The sequence below is a fragment of the Dermacentor andersoni genome, chromosome 7 (genome assembly GCF_023375885.2).
Source record: "Dermacentor andersoni chromosome 7, qqDerAnde1_hic_scaffold, whole genome shotgun sequence".
NCBI classification, from domain to species: Eukaryota; Metazoa; Arthropoda; class Arachnida; order Ixodida; family Ixodidae; genus Dermacentor; species Dermacentor andersoni.
This window is the reverse complement of record NC_092820.1, coordinates 174,943,477-174,957,867: the sequence shown is the minus strand read 5'-3', so window position 1 is coordinate 174,957,867 and position 14,391 is coordinate 174,943,477. Positions and strand designations below refer to the sequence as shown.

Genomic DNA, 14,391 nt, shown 5'->3' with positions numbered 1-14,391 from the left:
AAATTCCGAAATGTAGCCAAAAATGTCGCCAACTGCTGCAAAAGCTTTGATAGCCAAAAAAAAAAAAGTAGGTACGGTGTGACAAACCAACAATTGTCAATTTTGGATGCGAAAATAAAGAAAGAAAAGGTGAGAGAGATCTGTAGTTTTCTGCTGAACTGATGGCAAACAAGAATAACAGAACAAAACAAATGTTATCACATATTATTGTATCATAATTTAGCATAATGACCAATTGACATTGTTTGATAATCTTTGCCACACACTTTCGTGCTTTCTCATAGCTGAAGCAGTGTCGCCAGTTTCAGTACAATAAACTTGCTGCACACTGTCCTTGCACCACTATGACTTCTCTTCAAACATTCCTGTGCAAACTGTATGAAATCACATACATTCTCTATCTGGTATGCAGTCGCAAGCGCCTTTAAGAATCGTACACAGACACTGCACCTGTAATGTTAAGGTTGCCATGATATGATTTCGGTTGTTGCAGTCGTTTCTGGTACCAAGAAGCATGGTACTTAATCTTCGCTACAGAGGTAACCGTCGATGGGGCTGAGATTAGGACACCATCCTATTGCTTCTGTCTAATGAAGGATGCAAAAGCATAGCCTCTAAGATTGGTTAATTCCTGTTACTCAGAAAGAGTTTCTGTGCGCCACCTGTAGAGAAACTCCAATGGGCCCTTTCAGTTATCCGTCTACGACAGTCCCAGACTGCACGAGGCATTGATTTCAGCTAATGAGCATTCCATATGAAGTTGGAATCGGCGTTGGGTAAAGTCAAAACAAAATACAGTATACTGATGGGCGACTTCAATGCCAAGGTAGGCAAGAAGCAGGCTGGAGACAAGGCAGTGGGGGAATATGGCATAGGCACTAGGAATAGCAGGGGAGAGTTATTAGTAGAGTTTGCGGAACAGAATAATATGCGGATAATGAATACCTTCTTCCGCAACGAGATAGCCAAAAGTGGACGTGGAGGAGCCCGAACGGCGAGACTAGAAATGAAATAGACTTCATACTCTGCGCTAACCCTGGCATCATACAAGATGTGGACGTGCTCGGCAAGGTGCGCTGCAGTGACCACAGGATGGTAAGAACTCGAATTAGCCTAGATCTGAGGAGGGAACGGAAGAAACTGGTACGTAAGAAGCCGATCAATGAGTTAGCGGTAAGAGGGAAAATAGAGGAATTCCAGATCAAGCTACAGAACAGGTATTCGGCTTTAACTCAGGAAGAGGACCTTAGTGTTGAAGCAATGAACGACAGTCTTGTGGGCATCATTAAGGAGTGTGCAATAGAAATCGGTGGTAACTCCGTTAGACAGGATACCAGTAAGCTATCGCAGGAGACGAAAGATCTGATCAAGAAACGCCAATGTATGAAAGCCTCTAACCCTACAGCTAGAATAGAACTGGCAGAACTTTCGAAGTTAATCAACAAGCGTAAGACAGCTGACATAAGGAAGTATAATATGGATAGAATTGAACATGCTCTCAGGAACGGAGGAAGCCTAAAAGCAGTGAAGAAGAAACTAGGAATAGGTAAACATCAAATGTATGCGTTAAGAGACAAAGCCGGCAATATCATTACTAATATGGATGAGATAGTTGAAGTGGCTGAGGAGTTCTATAGAGATTTATACAGTACCAGTGGCAACCACGACGATAATGGAAGAGAGAATAGTCTAGAGGAATTCGAAATCCCACAGGTAACACCGGAAGAAGTAAAGAAAGCCTTGGGAGCCATGCAAAGGGGGAAGGCAGCTGGGGAGGATCAGGTAACAGCAGATTTGTTGAAGGATGGTGGGCAGATTGTTCTAGAGAAACTGGCCACCCTGTATACGCAATGCCTCATGACTTCGAGCGTACCGGAATCTTGGAAAAACGCTAACATAATCCTAATCCATAAGAAAGGGGACGCCGAAGACTTGAAAAATTATAGACCGATCAGTTTGCTGTCCGTTGCCTACAAAGTATTTACTAAGGTAATTGCAAATAGAATCAGGAACACCTTAGACTTCCGTCAACCAAAGGACCAGGCAGGATTCCGTAAAGGCTACTCAACAATAGACCATATTTACACTATCAATCAGGTGATAGAAAAATGTGCGGAATATAACCAACCTTTATATATAGCTTTCATTGATTACGAGAAAGCGTTTGATTCAGTCGAAACCTCAGCAGTCATGGAGGCATTGCGTAATCAGGGTGTAGACGAGCCGTATGTAAAAATACTGAAAGATATCTATAGCGGCTCCACAGCCACCATAGTCCTCCATAAAGAAAGCAACAAAATCCCAATAGAGAAAGGCGTCAGGCAGGGAGATACGATCTCTCCGATGCTATTCACAGCGTGTTTACAGGAGGTATTCAGAGACCTGGATTGGGAAGAATTGGGGATAAGAGTTAATGGAGAATACCTTAGTAACTTGCGATTCGCTGATGATATTGCCTTGCTTAGTAACTCAGGGGACCAACTGCAATGCCTCCATAAAGGGGCTAACAGCATGCTCACTGACCTGGAGAGGCAAAGCCGAAGGGTGGGTCTAAAAATTAATCTGCAGAAAACTAAAGTAATGTTTAACAGTCTCGGAAGGGAACAGCAGTTTACAATAGGTAGTGAGGCACTGGAAGTGGTAAGGGAATACATCTACTTAGGACAGGTAGTGACTGCGGATCCGGATCATGAGACTGAAATAATCAGAAGAATAGGAATGGGCTGGGGTGCGTTTGGCAGGCATTCTCAGATCATGAACAGCAGGTTGCCATTATCCCTCAAGAGAAAAAGTTTATAACAGCTGTGTCTTACCAGTACTCACGTACGGGGCAGAAACCTGGAGGCTTACGAAAAGGGTTCTACTTAAATTGAGGACGACGCAACGAGCTATGGAAAGAAGAATGATTGGTATAACGTTAAAGGACAAGAAAAGAGCAGATTGGGTGAGGGAACAAACGCGAGTTAATGATATCTTAGTTGAAATCAAGAAAAAGAAATGGGCATGGGCAGGACGCGTAATGAGGAGGGAAGATAACCGATGGTCATTAAGGGTTACGGAATGGATTCCAAGGGAAGGAAAGCGTGGCAGAAAGTTAGGTGGGCGGATGAGATTAAGAAGTTTGCAGGGAAAACATGGCCACAATTAGTACATGACCGGGGTAGTTGGAGAAGTATGGCAGAGGCCTTTGCCCTGCAGTGGGCATAACCAGGCTGATGATGATGATGAAGCATCTCAGGCAGCCCTGCACAGCCTGGGACAAGTCAAGTAAAAGAGGCCCACTGGTCATATGTCAGCTATGATATGTTTTCAGCTCCTGGGTTTGCTTCCGGAGCTTGCAAGACACAAAAGCATGACTTTCAAGATCTGGCGTTGGCAACTCTTGCTTCGAGAAAGCCGTTGGAGGGAGCGAGTGAGATTTGGACACTACCTATACCAATTACCACCGCCAAAAGTAGCCAGAAAGTAGCCAAGTTGCCAACCACAAGTTTTGGTCGCCAAGAGCCTCCAAAAGTAGTCAATTTGGCAAGAAGTCACCAAACCTGGCAACCCTGTTGCTAACGAGAGCAGTGTACTGGGTTACCATTGCTCACTAGGCTGCCATCCTTGCGAAACGCTATATATGGTGGCCCCTCATTCTGAACGCCGTTCGTAGGTGCACCAGCGACCCCTATTACAAGACTAGCTTTCATAAAAAATATTTTCCATTCCTTTGTGTATGAACTAAGGTATCAATGCTGGCATACTAATCTGGTGTTCCTTTCAATAAGAGCATACTATACATCTAGATTCCTAGGTAGCCAAGTTACAGATAGCTAGTAACATTCTTGTTACGTAATGCGAATAGATGCCTAAGCATGTGCACCACCTTTATTTCTTTTTCACAATATTTGTTAGCATAAAACGTTGTGTTAAATGTTTCGATATTTTATCAAATATACAGCTTTTTCTTTTCTTGATTCGATTCAATTTGAACTCTACTATTAGGTATTTACACACCCTTGGTATCTTACACTGTGTTCATGATGCACAAAGTGGTCACATGGGAGCAGAACGTTGCGACGTTTTTGTTACTTGCTCCAGTTTGTTTGGCAGTCTACTAGGCTGCTTCTCATTGCATGGCCCAATGTAGCAGCGTAACAGACTATCGAGCAAGCTGGAGCAAGTGCCAAAGCATCACAATGTTCTGCACCCTTGCAACACCCCTACTACTTCATGACAAATAAACCTCCTGGGAAACAAATTCAAATCTGGTTCGTAGGAAAGTTAATAGTATAAATTACATTTGGGATGCTCTGAGGCTCGCTACTACTTTTTCTAGGTTTCAAAGATACAGGGCCTTCATTTAGTGCAAAGGAATTAAGAATTTAAAATGTAATGTCGGTTAACGCCTTTATCTAGTGGCATTACTGCTCAACCTGTGTTTCTAGAATAATGCTGGGGGTATCTAAAGGGTGGTTGGCAGTAATATACACTTCTTACAGCGCCATATACCCATGGATGCCACCATTTTTGCTTACGTGACAGCGCCCACCATTCAGCACCTTCTGAATGGCACTTGCTCACTTGTTTACAATAGCCTTGGCGGCTGCAGGCGCAGCTCAGATCACTACTGTTTTGGCCACCATGGGGAGCAGTGAGCGGGTAGGCTAAAGGTGCAGAGGGAGTGTAAGTTTATACGTTCCATCTGCACTGCAATCTTATTGTGTGCAAGCTTACCACCGGAAGGCGACAAATGTAGCAGCCTGATGTTTGCTTTTACTCTTTATATTCTAGTATTTACAGTGGTAGATTTGCTGGGTTATTACGGTCGTGCGCCTGTTGTTGTCGTTAACTGTATGTGCAACTATTTCATTTGGGAATGTGTATGTGTGTTGTAAGAGTTGGGGTCGGGCATGTAAAAAGGAATAGCTGGCCTATGCCATCGTGCGACTCATCCACGCAAAGGACATTGTTGATGGGAGGAACATGTTCTCATCGAGAACGAGGAGTACTGGGATTTATTTACAGTATCTACATGAATAGTGGAGAATGTTACATCTCATCAGTCTAGCATGACTGAAGTGAAGCACACTGAGAGCCAAAAACATCTGCTTCTGTCCCCTCTCTCCTCCTTACATCTGTAGGTGAGGTAAATCTGCCCCCCCCCCCCCCCCCCCCTGTCCAAGCGGAGCGTTCGAAGTCGTCGAAGGACCCGCGTTGAGGGCGAGAGTTCACACACTCACTCCTGCACCTTTTTTGCTGAACACACAGAAAGGAGGGGAGCTTCGTAGAAAGGGGTTGTCACGCTTGACTCAAGCTGGCGAGTCTTGGTTCCTGGAATGACCCCGCAGAATTAGCTTTAGCGTCTGTCAAATGGCCGTGGCCGGAGTCTGTGAGGGAACGCCTTAGAACACCCTTTTCCAGGAGTTTGCTTGCTCCCATTGGTCCGTGAAGGCAACAGTGAACCAACAAACAATACTTGGTCCGCCAAACATGTTTTGTCTTACTGGCACCACACGCCTGTCTGAAGGGGGCACATTGTTGTTGGCTTCATGAAGCTATTTGTCACAGTGAGGTAGGAGAGGCTAGAAGGTCAATACCCCACCCCCGCTGGCCGATCGTAACGGTGTGTGTGCAGAAAGTGCCTGCTTGCAGTCTGCTCCAACCACGGTGGTTGCTCCCTACTGTTTAGTTCTTGTTGTCAGTACTGATAAGGTATGAGGGCGAATCAGAAAGTCTCTGCCCCTATTTTTTTATTAGCCAAAATAAGGCACATACAAATTACAAATGTACATACTATTTTACGTACATAACATTATTTTTCCACACAGTTCCCACACCAGTTCAGACATTTGTCCCATCACAGCATTAAATTTGAGATGGCCCATTGCATCCACGCAGGAAATGTTAGCGTCAGCCAGTGACGCAGGTGGCTTCCCCGAGTGATTATTGTCATCCGAGTCTTCACAGCTTTTTGCGAATTCACAACACCATGACATCACACCTCTCAAAGTGGGACACCTTTCCTCATACGTGGGCTGCATTTCCCTGTGGATTTCAATGGGCATTCATCCCTTGCTCCATTGAAAACGAATCACACTTCATTGATCATATGCCGTGCATGTGCGAAGCACAACCACCATCTTCAGCAATTGACAGCAGCGCTGTGTCGCGGAGCTACCGGCAGATAAGGCCGGGCCGGTCCAAGAAATGTCCACCGCTGGGTATGGATATGTTGACTTCGCATTCGGATAAATAGGGACAAATACTTTCTGATTCACCCTTGCAACTTGCGAATGATTTTATCATTACTTACAGCGCAGATTTAAACATATTCATGTACGTGTCGTAAAAAAAAATTTTGCAAGTGGCTGAGCGATTGCTCACTTACTGTTGATTTCCGATGCAGAGAGAAAACGTGTAGCACCCAACTATTATTCCACGTTTGACTTCACTGTTATGGAAAGTGAGGTTGAACAAGTATGTGAGTCACGTGGGAAATACATAGGGCTGACTTGCATGCTTATCGAAGTTCAACACTGAGTTATAGTGTTGTGCCAGCAGGGGCCATGAAACACTTTTTGAACATGGTAAAGGAATGTTGCTAATGTGTTAATGAGGCTTCTGCAAACACGCGAGACAAATATTATTGCACTGCATGCAGCAGGGAATTTACAATCTCGTGTCAAAAGCAGTGAACAGTCGCTTACGCTCGCATCCGCAATGTCGTCATTGAAAGAAGTTGGCCTACCAATGCTATTGGCCGATTTTGTGATCGCAAAAACATTATCATTAATACATAACTGCAATTTTGAGTAAAATAAATGGAAAATAGTTATGTTTGTAATCTAAAAAGGACAGAAAAATTATTTCACCTTGGTACTGCGCTTAAATGTGTCTGCTGCGTATGACCTTCGAGATGACAGCTATCGCCGCTGCCATGGGGCGCTGCAATGAGCTGTTTCGCTGCCGCGACACTTAACTTTTGGCCGGGACTTTGCTCTCGTGGCTTCTCTGCTGCATAGCTTCAAGCGCGCTAGTTGACAAAAAAAAAAAAAAAGAAGAAGAGAGAGAGAGAGAGAAAGCTGATTATCGGTGCAATAACTCCACTTATAGTTGAAGAATAAAAAAAATTTTTCGCCATGAGATTTGCGGGACAACATACTTTAATAGTGAGGCCATTCTACGATTGGTTAGAAAAGTGTTTCAGGGCTCTTTTAATGCTGTGTTCTTGCTGCGGGTGGTGTCAGCCTGGCTGTCATTGCTGGCGATTGCCTATCCAGCGCTGGCAGTAGCACTTGTTGTGCTCGCCTTGTGAAAAAGTGTGCCCGACAAATGGGGGTAAATATGCGCATTAGTTGTGCAGCTGAGGTGGATAAAGTCTCATCCCATACATTCAAGTCTATTTCGCAGTTCTTGCAGTTCATGGCAGAACACTTCTTCACCTCTGCTCTTCTACATCTTAAGCAAATAGTGCTAAGCGACTCCCGGCCTCTGAGTAAAATGTTGCTGGAGTGGCGACTCGCGGCTGAAGCCTGCTTGCTCATGATTCAGAAAGCATTCAATGGCGACAAGCCCCTAGTGTGCGGTGCGCATAATGCTAGCTGTAGAAGGTCTGTAACGCATTTATGTGTTTAAGAAGCCTTGAAATTGAGCTTGTTGGTATGTAAAAACAGAAAGAAAGCACAAGAAAAATGGAACAAGAAAAATAGATGCCTGTCTTGTATTTCTTTCTTGTCTTATTTTTTTTCCCCACTGTTTTCCCGTAATGATGCAGTTACATCACGCAATGACTGGCAATACACTTGATTATACCCATCATGGTATCGATTAATGTTGCTGCTGTGGTAATTTCCACTGCCAATGACAAGACGGGTGCAAGGTTAGACAGAGACAAGGGTGCATTGACATCTTAGTGGACAATATCATCAGCATCAGCAGCCGACAAGACACCATCCTTATTGTAGAAACAAAGTGCGGTGGGAGCGCCACTGGTCAACTCAGTAGTACTTCCTTTCCATTTTCTCTTCAACGGTGGCCGCCACACATTGTCCCCAGAATTAGGTTTTGGGCTAAGTACTAGATACTTCCATCTTTCCTTTCATAAATGGTACATGGTCTTCCCATGTGCCATTTCCTGCTGGACATCAGGTACAGGCCCTGTCACTTGTGTGTGCATTAATTAATGTCATGTGTAGGTATGTTCTTCCTTGTCACTCTAGTTTCATATTAGTGCACAAGATTAAGTTATGCCAAACTAATTAGGCTTGCTGTCAAGCTTTTCTTAATTCCTTCTTTGTTTCTCCAGGAATGCCGGAAGCCTAACTTGGCTACTCTGCTTGCAAGGCTGAAGAGCGACATCAACCCTGAGATGATGGCGGTGAAGATTAACTAGAGAGATGTCTGTTCAGGAATGCCATCAAGCAGTTGTAGTTATGAATGAATTGACTGCGAGAGCTGTGAATATGGCAATGTTGCCTATTAAATAAAATCTCTATGGGTCTTATATCAGTTCTGTAATATATGAAATGTGTATGCACACACTGTGATGACATAATAAAATTAACTTCCACTAGATAATCTGGCTTTTTTTTGTAATGCCACTCCAGTCCGTACAGAGAATAAGTCACACTATCAAACTGGCCACCAGCCAATATCATGCTGAATATCGCATGTGTATAGCAATAGTAGTGCGAAGGTGTGGTTTCGGCTCCCACCGGTGGCAAGTTGTTTTTCCGTCCACTTTCATTTCCTTTTAATTTATCATTTCTACATTTCAGTTAAAGTGACAAATAACTTCCTCTATGCTTTCTTTGGTTTCACATGATTCTGATTAACCAAAATCGGGCCCCTTGGTTGCCTTTATTATCGGTCTAATTATTTATTTTATTTTTATGTATTGATACTGCAATCCCGATATTGTGATTACAGCAGGGTGGGAAAAAAGAAGTAAGCAATTTCACAAAGCAGGCAAAACGCAAACCAAAAAGAAATAAGGGTGCGTCTTTCCTGTTTTGTATCCAGAAGAGGGTTATAGCGCCGAAAAAACACAACACACAGCAAGCGAGACGGGACAGGCGCAACTTCCAACTGTTTATTCACCGCGTATGCGAATGAATATAAGGTCAAACAAAGATGGGTAGCAAGAACCACACATGCGCACGAGGTTTTTACAAAAAGCGGATAAAGATAGGTGAGGTACACACGTATCTCACGCCCGTGTATCTAAAAAGTCAGTTTCATTCTTATAAATGGAGATAGATGGGGCGCTAACACAATCGCTACAGTTTCTTTGAATATAGTAGGCCTCCAACAGTTCACGGGCTGTCTGGTCCTTACTTCTGCTTAAAACCTTTGCTTCTTTCAGCCTTGCCACACACTTAATCTTCCTTTCTTCTCCGCAGGCTTTACAATGATGCGGCAGATGAGAACCAGTACCATTTTTTAAATCGCGATTATGTTCCGCTAATCGGTCATTAATACAACGGCCGGTTTGTCCGATGTACTTCTTTCCACATGTGAGAGGTATCTGATATACGACACCCACGGCACATTTAACAAGTGGGGCTGCATGTCTCTTTTTACAGTCAGTTTTTTTTATCTTGTTGGGATCAGTTTTCACGCACAAGCCAGCCAGTTTCTTTGGGGCAGAAAAAACCACAGGAACCTTATATTTTGTCGCTACATGCTTCAAATTGTGCGCTACCTTATGGGTGTACGGGATGACAACCGGTCTATTTTTGCTTTTGGGGACGTCATCTTGGTCGCCCCTCTTTGTACTTTCTTTTTTCAATTTTCTCAACAAGGCTTCCGCTACTCCGGTTAAAATCGAGGTTGGAAAGCCTGCTTTTTCCAACTTCCGAATCTGGGTGTTAAAGCTTTCCTCTGCCTTATGGCAACAAGATTTCTTCAGCAACGCTTCCAGGCACATCTGAGCAATGGCGCGCTTTACTGTCTTTGAATGGGATGAATCATAAGGCATTAGTTCTTTTTGTGCGCGAGGGCGATACATCCAGCAAAAGCTTTGGTCATTAAGGGTGATGTCAATGTCTAAAAACTGCAATCTGTTGCCTTGGGCAAGCTCATGGGTGAAGTCTAAACCTTTTCCAAGTAGTTTAAAACCAGATAAAACTTCTTCCACTATTTGTGGGTAAGATGAGGAAACCTGTTTCTTTAAAATAATTAAAAAATCGTCAACGTATCTAAAAGTTTTCAGCACTTTGGCTTCGTCGAAAGTATCTGCCAGTGACCTGTCCATCTGCGCGAGAAAGATGTTACATAGCACTGGAGCAACGCAGGAACCAATGCAAATTCCTTTTTTTTTTTTTTTTTTTTTTTGCATTGGTTCCTGCGTCGCTCCAGTGCTATGTAACATCTTTCTCGCGCAGATGGACAGGTCACTGGCAGATACTTTCGACGAAGCCAAAGTGCTGAAAACTTTTAGATACGTTGACGATTTTTAAATTATTTTAAAGAAACAGGTTTCCTCATCTTACCCACAAATAGTGGAAGAAGTTTTATCTGGTTTTAAACTACTTGGAAAAGGTTTAGACTTCACCCATGAGCTTGCCCAAGGCAACAGATTGCAGTTTTTAGACATTGACATCACCCTTAATGACCAAAGCTTTTGCTGGATGTATCGCCCTCGCGCACAAAAAGAACTAATGCCTTATGATTCATCCCATTCAAAGACAGTAAAGCGCGCCATTGCTCAGATGTGCCTGGAAGCGTTGCTGAAGAAATCTTGTTGCCATAAGGCAGAGGAAAGCTTTAACACCCAGATTCGGAAGTTGGAAAAAGCAGGCTTTCCAACCTCGATTTTAACCGGAGTAGCGGAAGCCTTGTTGAGAAAATTGAAAAAAGAAAGTACAAAGAGGGGCGACCAAGATGACGTCCCCAAAAGCAAAAATAGACCGGTTGTCATCCCGTACACCCATAAGGTAGCGCACAATTTGAAGCATGTAGCGACAAAATATAAGGTTCCTGTGGTTTTTTCTGCCCCAAAGAAACTGGCTGGCTTGTGCGTGAAAACTGATCCCAACAAGATAAAAAAAACTGACTGTAAAAAGAGACATGCAGCCCCACTTGTTAAATGTGCCGTGGGTGTCGTATATCAGATACCTCTCACATGTGGAAAGAAGTACATCGGACAAACCGGCCGTTGTATTAATGACCGATTAGCGGAACATAATCGCGATTTAAAAAATGGTACTGGTTCTCATCTGCCGCATCATTGTAAAGCCTGCGGAGAAGAAAGGAAGATTAAGTGTGTGGCAAGGCTGAAAGAAGCAAAGGTTTTAAGCAGAAGTAAGGACCAGACAGCCCGTGAACTGTTGGAGGCCTACTATATTCAAAGAAACTGTAGCGATTGTGTTAGCGCCCCATCTATCTCCATTTATAAGAATGAAACTGACTTTTTAGATACACGGGCGTGAGATACGTGTGTACCTCACCTATCTTTATCCGCTTTTTGTAAAAACCTCGTGCGCATGTGTGGTTCTTGCTACCCATCTTTGTTTGACCTTACATTCATTCGCACACGCGGTGAATAAACAGTTGGAAGTTGCACCTGTCCCGTCTCGCTTGCTGTGTGTTGCGTTTTTTCGGCGCTATAACCCTCTTCTGGAAACATGCACCAACTAGCCCCCCAACAAGTATTACCCTGTCTTGTATGTTTCCTGTGTGCATCTTTTTTGACAGTTTATTTCTTAATAAATGGTGCAGGTTGAAGCTCTGCAGCCAGTATCAGGAGTACAACATTTTAAGAAGATGTCAAACAGTAAAAAAAAAAAAATCCAATAGAACAATAAAGTGACAGAATGCAGTAACACACACTAGGTAATAAGTTGTTTGAACAACGTCAGTGACGGCTGCAACACTTCATTTTTAGTGAGGTTATTCCAACTGGTAATAGTTTGCGGAAGGAATGAGTATTTAAAGCAGTTATTACGGACACGAAAAGGAGCTAACGTTAGCTGATGTCATTGTTGGGTCGCATACTCAGATGAAAAATGAAGAATGGGCACCTTCAGTTCTGTTGTGTCCTTTAATTAATTGGTACACAAATTTAAGTCGTGCAGAACGATTTCGCTCAGTTATTGTCGGCAGGCCAGTTTTAACCCTTTCAGGGTCAATGACGTAAATATACGGCGCCACGAACAAGTCCAAAATGGTCAATGGCGTATATTTATGGTGCTGTCTGTACATTTATATAGCGTGCCAATTTCCTAATTTTTTTCTTTCCTGGCATGTGCTGCCACTATGTGGGAATACAGGGAATTTTTTTCTCGCACCTCCCTCTCTTGGTTTTTGTCGCATGGTTTGTTTTAGGGCTTCTATATACTACCGCTTGCGCATTGGCGCATGCATGGGCGGGCGACAGTTCGGGTTTTCTTCCACGGGTGGTTTCAGCTTCTTGCGCTCACGAAACTGATGGCTATCTCATTACTAATCGTTCAAAGGGCAGCCACCTGTTTCTCACTCGTTTAGTGCTCACAGGGGTGAGCATAGGAAGGGTGCCGCCGTGCATGCATTTCCTTTTTTTTGGGAGGGGGGGGGGGGGAGACTTGTGATATCTAATTGCCTCTGGTTGACGATAAGATGAAGATTAGCGGAAGTTTGTCACTTGTTTGACGGGCACACAACCACACAGTTTGCTTCGGTGCGCTCATCTACGCAGTTCGATTAGGAAATGGATGTGAATATTAGAGTAAGAGCAGGAACATTTGAGACTTGCGAAATATTCTCGTGTGCGCATATTCTAACTAAGCCTTGAACTATAACAACGCATCAAATTTTTAATTCTTATAAGTTCATTTCCTTTTTTTATTGTTGTTATTCATGAATAAAGAGTACATATACATATACCAATGCAAAATATATTTTTCTCACTTTACGGTTACCCTAAAAAAATTACAGTAAATTTTTTTCGAAATAGGTCCCTTAGAAGAATTGGAATCTGCAATAAAAAAAATCGACACTGGGCGGTTGCATATGGTGAAAAAAATCAATCCTGAAAGGCTTAATTAAAAGATGTGTTACTGATATACGTTGACGTCGGGAATTGTTATATATGTATCGAGCAGCCCACCTCTGAACCCTCTCTACTTTGTTTACGTTAGCCGTAGTGAGTGGATCCCAAATGTTAGCCACCTAATCTTAGGAAGGCAAAACAATACATTTGTAAGCAAGGCGGCAGACAGATAGAACGGACAACCATTAATAATGCCCATCTTAAGAAAACAATTTATCAAAAGCATTACACATGAAATCAGTATGTTTATTTCAGCTAAGATTGTTAGTGACCCAGTGGCCTAAATACTTATATTCTGTTACTTCTGCAAGTGTCACACCATTAGTGCTGTAATCAAACAGTAAGGCATTCTTTTTGTGAGCGATCCTCATTATTGCAGACTTTTCAAAGTTGATGGACATTTGCTGTGATTCACCGTATGCAGAAACTTCTGGCAACATGGTATCCAGCAGTAATTTCTATGAGGCACTTCTTACTTCCGTATAAATGACACAATCATCGTTGTAAAGTCTAATTTTCACAGGAGCGTCACAGACAATGTCATAAATATATATAAAAAAACAACAGAGGCCCAAGAACAGGGCACTGAGGAACACCAGAGTTAACTGCAAGCCTGTCAGAACATTGATAGTTAAAAACAATGAATTGTTGTCTGTTTAAAAGGTAGGCTAAAATGCACTTTACTAATTATTTGTTATGAAGTATTGGGTCTAATTTATAAATTAACTTTTCGTGAGTGACCCTGTCGAAAGCTTTCGAGAAATTCATAAATACTGCATCAATGTGTGTTCCATTGTTAACTGAAGAGGCAAGATCATGTATAGTTTCTACAAGCTGTGTACAAGTTGAGTAGCCTCTCCTGAATCCATGCTGATATTTAGTAAAAAAAATTCACGAGCAATTATGATACTGCCTAATGTGAAATTTGAGTGCACTACTCTACACGTGCTTTCGTTTTGCGATATATTGAGGCAAAGAATTTGAGAGAGAAATGTGGCAGATTCGGCAATAATCGAAAATCTGATCTGTGGGCCAAGTGCATCGGCTTTTATGCACGACTCGTCAAAGGTTTCAGTGTAATCGCTGGTGCTGCTTGGCTTCTCCAGAAGGTACTGCACAACTTGCATCGCTTGTACAATCAGATTATAAAACGACCACAAACCGTGACAATCGGAACAAGCGTGAACGAGATCAAACCAAGCAAACCAAACAAGCGCAAGCGAGATCTGATGCGAGCAGACAATAGTACGAAACTAGCGGCCTGGTTGCGACCAGATACAAGTATGCATCAAGCGGTCAGGCTGGTCCACATGAAACCAGTTTCCTGCATGCACCTCACTGATCACTGAAGGGGACGCACTCATTGGCGTCCGCTG

At 43.0% G+C, this 14,391-nt stretch overlaps 1 protein-coding gene across 2 annotated transcripts in view; it reads left to right on the top strand.

The window, feature by feature from the left end:
• The window catches only part of LOC126532995 (DNA mismatch repair protein Mlh3-like), a 38,766-nt gene extending 29,173 nt beyond the window's left edge, over positions 1 to 9,593 (top strand). For both annotated transcript variants that reach the window (XM_050180175.3, XM_055071683.2), the window contains one exon: positions 8,291 to 9,593. In XM_050180175.3, coding sequence (XP_050036132.1) covers positions 8,291 to 8,377 — 87 coding nt within the window. In that variant the 3' untranslated portion in view covers positions 8,378 to 9,593. The remainder of the gene's footprint in view (positions 1 to 8,290) is intronic.
• The last annotated feature ends 4,798 nt before the right edge of the window (positions 9,594 to 14,391 follow it).